General features: G+C 30.9%; 1 protein-coding gene across 1 annotated transcript in view; it reads left to right on the forward strand.

Annotated features, from left to right (window-relative positions):
• The window catches only part of LOC129234479 (stress-activated protein kinase JNK-like), a 33,843-nt gene extending 24,594 nt beyond the window's left edge, over positions 1 to 9,249 (forward strand). Inside the window, exons 10-12 of the mRNA XM_054868480.1 lie at positions 4,427 to 4,490; positions 4,579 to 4,674; positions 8,169 to 9,249. Coding sequence (XP_054724455.1) covers positions 4,427 to 4,490; positions 4,579 to 4,674; positions 8,169 to 8,251 — 243 coding nt within the window. The 3' untranslated portion in view covers positions 8,252 to 9,249. The remainder of the gene's footprint in view (positions 1 to 4,426; positions 4,491 to 4,578; positions 4,675 to 8,168) is intronic.
• The last annotated feature ends 788 nt before the right edge of the window (positions 9,250 to 10,037 follow it).

Here is a 10,037-nt window from a genome sequence, read left to right on the forward strand (position 1 = left end):
ATATATATTCCATTTTTCCACTTTTTAAAAGATTCTGCACAATGGATAGACTAAATAGTTTTAATGGGGAAGAAATCAAAATAAATATCCGATGTGTTGTCATTCGATCAAACATACTTTGGCTTAGGATTTATTTCTCATTGATCACATGAGTTTTGATTTTAGAACAAATCTTAATGGTATAACACTAGTGGAGTGAACCATTACTAACACATCTAAAACTTGACAATTACATTATAAACATTTAAAGATTCAAATTTGTGTTTCACTTAATGCCTTGAAAAAGTTCTTAGTAATTCAATAATTTATTTGAATGTGTAAATAAAATTACTCAATTTTAATTGTATTTTCATAACTTAAAAGTTTTATTGCCATTTATTAATGTGTCATTTATTTATGTTCTACTTACAATTCTGCGTATAAGCTACAAGACTAATTAATTTTTGATCAACAACATTTTGAATCACAAAATTGGCAGATTACTGCTTACACATGTTTCAATGTTTCACGGAACCTCTTTTTTAATGCAAATAGTGAGCTTTTAGATGAAAAGACATGCAGTAAGTTTTGGCTTTTACTGGATGTCTTTTCATCCAAAAGCTCACTATTTGCATTGAAAAAGAGGTTCCTTAAAATCTCAAAATAGGTATATTCAGTAATCTGTTAATTTTGTGGGTTAAAACCTTGTTGATAACCATTTACTTTTCCGCACAAAGGTATTTATTTATTTCTTAACAAGGATAATTATTAGAATTTCCGAAAAGTTATTTTACATTTTTTTCCTGTCCAAATAAATTTACTTCATTTCAATTAATTTTAGTTCAACCATCCAAACAATTAAAGTGAGTATTAAGAAAATAAACTTGAAAAAAAGAAAAAAAAAAAAGAGATACACATCCTACTAAAATGGAATGGATCTTAGATTTTAAACATACTACTTTTTGTGTGCAGAAATGTAGTTTCTAATTTTTCAGCAAAAACTTGTGATTGTATGCAATATACAGTATTTCATTGGTAGCAAGAAAACAGATTGATGCACTAGTAGGGTTGCCATTGGCGACTAAAAAGGCGACTTTTGCGACTATTTCTTACCTTAGGCGACTATAGCGACTTTTTTGGCAAAAAACAGGCCAAAAACGACTATTTAAAAAAAGCGACTTTTTGCAATAAAAAGCGACTATTTTTTCATATTTTATGAAATTCATTGAAAAAGAAATAGGAGGGTCATTCCATGCGAAATGAGCAAATCAGCTGTGGCTGACATGTCACAGATTTCAATGAAAATTTTTATTTAGGTAAACCATGCATATCTATGAGGGAATGCAAAGTATGGAAGTTTAAAAACTGTTTGTTGCTTTGTTATTGACATTAGAAGTTGATGCTTAAAATGCTAAGCCTAAATTTTCAGAGTTCATTGCTGCCATTTTATGACTCAATAACTCCATAAGTTATAAACGTACACTTAAAAAATAAATATTTCCGCATTCTATAAACAAAACTCTATTGGGAAAAAGCAAAGTAAAATTTATTCGGATCTTTTTTTGAATCTGAGATATTAACAAATATTGAAATTTTGCCAATTTACTTCAGATTTCTAATAACTCTTCTAGCTCTTTTAATGAAAATATAAGAGTAAAAATGATTCAGATTGAAAAACTATCTGTAATTAACTATCTGCTCTAATTTAGTTATTGTTTATGAATATCTTGATGACGAAATCGTACTTTAAAAAATCGAAAATTTCAGTTTTTCCTCTATTTCAGATGTTTTTTTGAAGATGAGGGAATGCTCTAAATTCACTCAAGTTTTTTTATGTAATATATTGAAGTGTCTTTTAGATCCTATTAAATTTTAATCATTGGTATCAGCGTATTTTTGTTACTAGAGTAACTTGAACTTAGGCAAAATTCCATTAGTTAGTTCTTTTTATTGTAAGTTTAGCAAAACTAACCATTTCTTTCGTGTTTCATTTTCTCAAAAGCATGTTTATGAAGTATTTGCTAAAATGTACATTTTTAAAAAATCAAAATTAGATATACTTGCTTTTGCATCACTGAGTCTTTTATCTAGTGTTTTGAATTCTCGTAATTTAAGGGTCAATCCATACAGGTTTCATACAGTGTAAACTACTCATTCATGTTCAAATATTTCTAAGTTATAAAATTAAAATAATTATTTTGAAAATTACAATATGTTTTTTCAGTATAATGTATTATGTAGGGCACAATATATGTAATTTAAGAAGGTGCAATGAAGTTTTCACACTTTTAATTTCTGTTTTAGTGTGTGAATTGACTAGCAAAATTGCTCAATTTCAAAGACCTGTATCTTTTTTACAAATCAAATACAAAAAACAATATATATAACATGTATAGTACTTGAATGGAATATTCAAAATTGCTCAATTTCAAAGACCTGTATCTTTTTTACAAACCAAATACAAAAAACAATATGTATAGCATGTATAGTACTTGAATGGAATATTCAATTGGCCAAGAAATTTTATTTTTAATTCCATCCCCTTTTGGTTTACAGGGGTCTAAAAATGTCATTTTTTGTCATTTTTCCGATTTTTGAGGGGCTGTAATCTATAAAGGGCGCACAAACACACAGCAACAGTTACATATTCTTTTTAGCATGGTTCCAGTGATTAGTTTTTGCCGTATTTCATTTTGTGTTTCCGTCCCCTACGCGAGTTATCCCCCTTTGAAATGAGTAAAATTTTTACATTTGGTCTTGAACTAACCTGTTGCCATTATTTTAATTATTAACTTTCAGCTACGTAACTCAGCATGTAAGACTATCAACTTATGCACTTTAACATCAAAGTGTTAAATTAACTGTCATAAATGTAATTCAAATAGATTTTGGCCAAAATGCAAAGGTCTAAATGTCCCATTTTTGAATACGAAAATCACTTTTGATGACCTCCAAAAAATCAAAGTTGAGATAAAAAATAAAAGAGGTTTTAAACATCTTTCATATGCAGCTTTTAGGGATATGAATTTCAAAAAAATTAAAATTGGTCGAGCGCAACCATCCGTCGAACCTGTATGAATTGACCCATAAAACAGAAAGAAAATGCTATTTTTCTGAATTTTATTTTACGTTTGGAAATCAAAAACCAATTTCGAGTTTCTTCAAGCAAAAAGTAGAAACACAGCTCTATATTCTTGAAAAAATTTAAAGTTGTCTGAATTTTCGAATTTTCCCTCATTTGAATTTTTGTGTGTACATGAAGGGGAAAATCATCATTTTATAAAATGTCACTAAGTTTAAAACTGATTTTGAAGACAAATGAGTTAAAATACAACTTCAAAAGTAAGGTATTTCTTTTATGATGCTTAGCATATTATTGGGTATTAATTTCATCAAAGCTAATGCATTCCTTAAAGATTGAGATTAAAAAATAAAATGCTTAATTATGAGAAAATTGAAATATTTTCAGTTTTTGAGACTCGGTTAAAAGTTAACTGTAATAACTTTGAAAATTTTACTGATATCAGATTGATTACCCTACTCCACAGATTGCAAAAACATATAACTTTTATTTTTTCATTAAATAGTTAACAAGATGCAAGCCTTCAAAAGTGCAACATTTAGCATTGATGAGAATGCTGTTCAATTTGACCAATTTTCAATCGCATGTAACTATTTAAATAAAAAATTTTAAGCAAAAATATTTTAGATATTTTTATATAGGCATAAAAGGAACCTGTATACCAAATTTCATAAAAATCTTTTACCATGCGGCCACCACTTTTTTGCGAATTTTGCTCATTTCGCATGGAATGACCCAGGAAGAACGACTTGCTCCTGAGCCAATCAGTTGCATTCCAACACACTATGGAGATTGCATCATACAGTTTTCAGCCAATTGCGTTTCGCGGTGAATGCGTCAATCTACTGAGGTCGAATTCAAATGCAAAAATGTGCAAGCTATGTTTTAAGATTTTCTGTTGTGTGATTTTGTTACACTATGTATTTTTTGAGTTAGTAAATAGTTAAAAGATATTGGAAAAAACAACTTAATCATTGTGCTGAGGAGACTATTTCGACAACTTTTTTTTACAATTTAGGCTACTAAAGCAACTATTTTGAAGCAAAATTTGGATGGCAACCCTACACTAGGTAAAGTTCTTTAGCTATCATTTTCAACAGTGTAAACACATTTTCTGCAAGCTTAGTCAAAACATGGCAACAAGTTCACGTAGCAGCTCTGACATTTTGGGGCTCTTTATTTGATGGATCCTGGATCTTCAGGATTAAAATCTTGAAATCTGAAAATTTATATAAAAAACTTTCTATTTGCACGAAAAAAACTATTTGTCTTTGTATTTCATTCATTATTTGTTATTCTATTTGCAATGCTAAAAAGTTTTTTTATTAGTAAGTTTTGTTCTCAGTAATTGTTTTTCACTTGTAGCCAGCACCTGGTCCGTACGACCATTCTGTTGATGAAAGAGAACACACTGTTGAGCAGTGGAAAGGTAAAAGAAAACCCTTAAAATTATTAATGAAAAGGAATAAATAATGAATGTTTTCAATGTATTTCCTAATTTGTGTGAATAATTTCAGAACTTATCTACCATGAAGTTCTGGAATATGAGCAGACACACAATACCTTAGGTTTAGGCCGTCCACTGACTGCTCATCATAACTCCGCCGAGGCTGGTAAGGTGATTTTTTGATTAGTAAGTAGTTTATTCAATTGTTTCTATACATGTTTCAAGGAAAACATTTTTTTTTTGTCACATGTCACAACAAAGCAAGGCAGCTTGCGGGCCACATCCAGCCTGTGAAACTGATCTGCATGGCTCATAAATGTTACAAATCGAAAAGCATGTTTAATCACTGTGTTACAGATGCATTTAATAATAAAAAAAAAAAAACATAGTAATGATAATAATAATTATTGGTTTTTAATTTTCTTTCCTTTTCCATATTATCCCATGTTATTTAGAAAAATGTTAAGTATTTGAAAATTTTATACGTGTTCTGGCCTGCAAGAACCATTTTAATTTGAAGTGTAGCACTCAGGGTAAAAAAAAGGTTGTGCCCACTGAGTTAAGGAAATCAAAGTAGAGGGTAAGGTCAAAGAATTTTTTATATTGAGCAAAATCTTCCAACTCAATCATTTAAAGCATTTGTTGAGGTTTTCCATAATTAGTTTCCGAGATTTCTGCACCCAACAATACAAGAATATTTTGTTGAATATCTGGTTTTTAGGAAATTGGAAATGTTGGAGACTGGAGAAGTTGACAACCATATCTACTGGGCCAGCACAAAATAGACAAGGGGAAAAGCAAAATATTGAACTCATATACAAAGTGTCTCGCAGAAAACCGGCATTACAGATGGATTTATCACGGAGTTTCTCACAGAGCTCTGAAGCAATTGGAGTTTCACGGTTATCATGTTTGTATTATTCAAGAATTGAAAACTCTTGATCAAATCAAACTGCCCCAAAAGACCACCAAATGAACTTTTCTGTGCCAAAATGGGACAAACTTGTGCCAAAAGTGCAATTTTGCATTTAATGTTGCAGTTCTCCTTCGGTATATTTGGCAGGTTTTGAAAAATATTATGAAGTTTATGAATTTAGAGCTAGTTTTTACGATTTTTTGACTTGGTCCCTATTTTTTGCGCGTTTCAAAATCCGATTGGATTTACTTTTGAAAAACTAGATTGTTTTAATTTTTTATGTGATTATGCTCTTTTGACTTGAAACATTTTGTGTTGATCATTATTTTCAACCTTTCTTATCTTTTGTTTTCAGTATATAAGGATTTGTAAGTTTGTCTTCTTGTTATGCCCACTTGAAAATATCAATCCAGTTGCATCCAAATTGATTTAAGCGAAAGTCATCTGTAAAAATTAATATAGTTCACCGGTTTTGAATCTTGGGTTTCTTTCTGTTTTAGGACAGAAAATTGATCTTTTAATTTTGGTTGGCGATTCTTAAGATAGCACAAATTAGATTGCGAATTCTAATGCTCTGGTAATGAATATGTAAACATTTCAAGTTTCTCAGATTCCAGCACTTTCTCCATATTCTTAGTCTGTCTTAAAAATTTTTATTTTTTTTATTTTTATTTTTTTCTTTTCTCATATTTTTCATATTTTTTTCACATGTATTTTAAAATTCCTTTTCTTATGACATCATTTCCCAAAATCTTTTTTTTCATCGTAATTTCATTATAAATTTTGTGATTAAATGTCAAACAGTTAAAAATAAAAAATATTAATGTTGCCTTTGCTTGATATTCAGATTTGTTAATCAAGTATTTCAGTACATAAACATATATGCCAAAATAATAATAGTACTAATTATAACAATAATAACAGTAATAAGGTCAAATATAAGTAAACAACTTACACATACCAAAAGGAAAGAAAAAGATAAATTAATAATTCTTTAAACTCATTTGAAACTTGTTGAAGTAAAGTTTTTAAATTTAACCATTCTTTTTTGCTTTTTTTTAAAAAACCTTTCTGAGTATGTTTTTGAGTTTAATGTATCATATATATCTTATGTCGTTTACATGATATATGAACACCAAAGTAAACAAATTTTAAATATAGGTATCAAAGCACAAAAACTTAAAGGTGCACTAAAGCAGTGATGTATAAGTCACAGATGTCTCTGTGTGTGAAATTTATCAGGGCTTGAAAATTATATTGTGCGACATGCCCAGAGCATGTAAAAATTCCGATCAGTATTGAATCTTTTACCCTTACATGCCTGGCTGGGCATGCAATTATTTTAATTTTTGAACTAAGTATTGGTAATTTAAAAGATTTTTCCAGCCCTGAAATATTTATAGTTGCTCCAAATTTGCAATTTTACTGCTCCAAATTTGCCGTTTTACTGCTCCAAACTCGCCATTTCCTGCTCCCAAGATTACTCCAAAAGCGAGTTTTGATCCACACATCCCTGAGATGATCTCACAGGCTATGTTGGTTGTCAGAATACAACAATTTGATCCATCAAAAATTGACGCGTCAATTATGAAGAGCTTTTCCATTCAGTAAAAATTCTTAATCCTGAGAAAATCCATCTTGACCACCCTACTAACAAAAAGCTACTGAAAGTGTCAATGTGCATGAAAACTGAAAATAAAAATAGCTTGTCATTCTGAGAAGTAAAGTGTTGCCAATGAGCTAAATAATTTGCAGTTAAAATTAATAGTATTTTTTAATTAAAAGATTTTATAACGGTTCGGATCACTTTTGGACCGGCCTGTACTTTTAAAATACAAGAGGCTGGTATTCATAACAAAATACAATTTGTTTGGACTGTTTTAAATAAGGGTGTAACTGATTTAACTTTTTTCAAAATAGGATTAAAATATGAGGTGCTGATTGGGCAATAAACATGCTCTATGCTTTGTTGTTTAAATCCTTAAAAGTTTTTGGACTACTTGAGTTTTTCTTCTGAAGATTGTACAGACTCGAAGCTATTTTTTGAATTTTCTTTATGATTTACTGATTTTTTTTTTAAAATTATTGATTTGTATAGCAAGGAAAATTAAGTTTAAAATTCCATTTTAGCTCACCCACAAAAAATCAAAGCAATATTCTGCTTTTCTCCCACTTGTTATAATTCAGTTTTTGTGAATGTTATCCAAATTTCCTTCATTGTTTTTTCTAGAAATAATGATGTTGATCTACTAACGTTGGAAAGTTTCTTAAAATATTTTGTTTCAAATGTCAGTTAACTGTAATGTATTGCTAATAGCTAGCTGCAAATTCAAAGTCCTCATTATGAACTGAAACTTGTAAATGGTTTTATATTGAGAAACTTGACTTTCAAATAAAATCTCACTTCCTTTTATGTTACTGATATTTCTGTTTGAAGACATTATATGTAATCAATCATTAATTTGTTGAAAATGTTTGTCAAAAACAAAAGTTTGCAATCAGATTCACTCTACTTGTTTTGAAAAACTTTCAGATCAAGATTTTTAGTGATACTTAACTTTTTCATTTGGCTCCAGTTATAGTTTTGGCTAAAATGGTCAGCAGAATCACACGCAAAGATTGTAAAAGGCAGACCTTATGGCACCTTAAATTATACTTAAATCAATAAGTAAAAGTTATAAAGAATTTTAGTATTTATACATTCATTTAAATTTAATTTCTTTCTTGTATTTTTTTCCTTAAAGATGCAATAGAAGAGGATTGTGCTGATGATGTCTCCAGTCAAGCCTCCAATGGGCCTTCGAACTCGTACGGTCATCGTAGATAGACATATTCTTCTCTCCCTTGTCTTAGTCTTTGACTGCCATACCCACCGTACGTAGGGTTCTGTACAAAACTAGTCGCCAGTGGAGAAAACTCCGTCTTCAATCCTGCCGGTGGACGTCGGAGGCTCGAGTCATAGCTCTCCGTTCATTTAGCCAGGACTGGATCTTTGCGACCACGGTGACGAATGCGGCACGCCTGTATACATAGAAATCGGCCATGTCAGAAAAGCCTCCTTGTCATCGAAGTCTGGAAGAAGTTTTTATAGTTGTCCTGCCTGCCGTGCCGGAGAAGCTTCCTCAGTATTAAAGTTGGGGAAAAATCTTCAGCGCTGTGTGGGAAGCACACCAGAGAAGCCTCCTCGGCATTCCAGTCGGGAAGAAACCATCATTGGTGTTTGAGTGGCAATACCTGAGAAGCCTCCTCAGTATTATAGTCGGGAAGACAACTTCATTGTTGTCCAGCCAGCCATGTCAGAGAAGTCTTCTTGGCATTTGGGTTGGAAAGAAATCTTGATGGTTGTCCAACTAGTCATGCCAGAGAAGCTTCCTCAGCATTCGGGTTAGGAAGAAATCTTGATGGTTCATCTGTCAGTCATCTTGTAGAAAGCTTGTTGGCATTCAAAGTAGGAAGAAATCTTTGTTGTTGTCCATGCAAAATTATCCTCATTCATGCGCCCACATTCCGACCATATAAGCGTGCCGCATTGCAGATCAACGCCAATTTCGCTATTAGTAGGGGGTCCTTGTAGGAGGTCGTTCTTAAAATTCAATCGCCTCTCGTCATGACCTTAAGGGATGGCCATGCTAATTGCGAAATGTCGTCAGTGTGTCTTCAGAACCGAAGAATTCTGGACTCGGGGGAAGGAGAAGAAAATCCTGCATGGCTTATAATAGCTCATTTCAGCTGGCAGGTTACAATTGCATCTGTGGCATGTTTTATTCAAAAAACAAAAAAATATTTATTTTGTTGTGTTTTTCATTTAAATAAAATGTCTGTTTTAATTGGTATGCAAGTGTGAAATTTCTCGGTATGTACAAAACAATCATGAAGGGAAGTCTTTTTAGGGTAGTCTGACCAGTGAATGAATGTTCAAAAGCACAACTTCAATTTCAAAAGTTCATAGTTATTCTAAAAAAAAGCATTTTTATTGATATGTGTTGCTATTAAAGAATAATGTAAGGAATAGTTCTACTTTTGGGGGATTGAAATGAAAAGCAATTGAGCAATTAGGTAAAGGAACTCTAAGCAGTGTACAAATTTCAAGTTTTCTTTTTGGGTATAGAAGTTATATTATGTTGTACAGAAAGAAGTTACTGTTGCCAGTTCATCTAAAAAAAATGAGCTGTTCATATACTGCTCAGACTAACCTACATCTTTTTATTTGGTTCCCAAATGAGAGCCTTTGCTAAGTTATTTATTTTGCTCATTCATAAAAGCAATAACATTTTTTTTTTTATACATTATGTGTAATTTATGTTTTGATTACAGTAATTCATATAATAATTATTTGACAAAAACTTTCTAAGGTTCGTAAAATTAATTTTCTAAAACAATAGGGGAAAATTTGTAATTTCTTCTTGGTAAAATTATTTTAAGAAATTTTTTCTAATCTAATTCAATTCATAAGAGAGGATTCAGTTTTGATTCTAAGTGAAAAATATTTCTCTTGATTCATATTTCTTTGATGCTTCAAACATTTTTATATGTTATCAAAATTGTGTGAATTTTACCTGAAGATTCATCATATTTAGTTACATTTTACAAGAAGAAATTCTAGTTAATAAAAA

Source organism: Uloborus diversus, chromosome 1, assembly GCF_026930045.1.
Source record: "Uloborus diversus isolate 005 chromosome 1, Udiv.v.3.1, whole genome shotgun sequence".
Lineage (NCBI taxonomy): Eukaryota > Metazoa > Arthropoda > Arachnida > Araneae > Uloboridae > Uloborus > Uloborus diversus.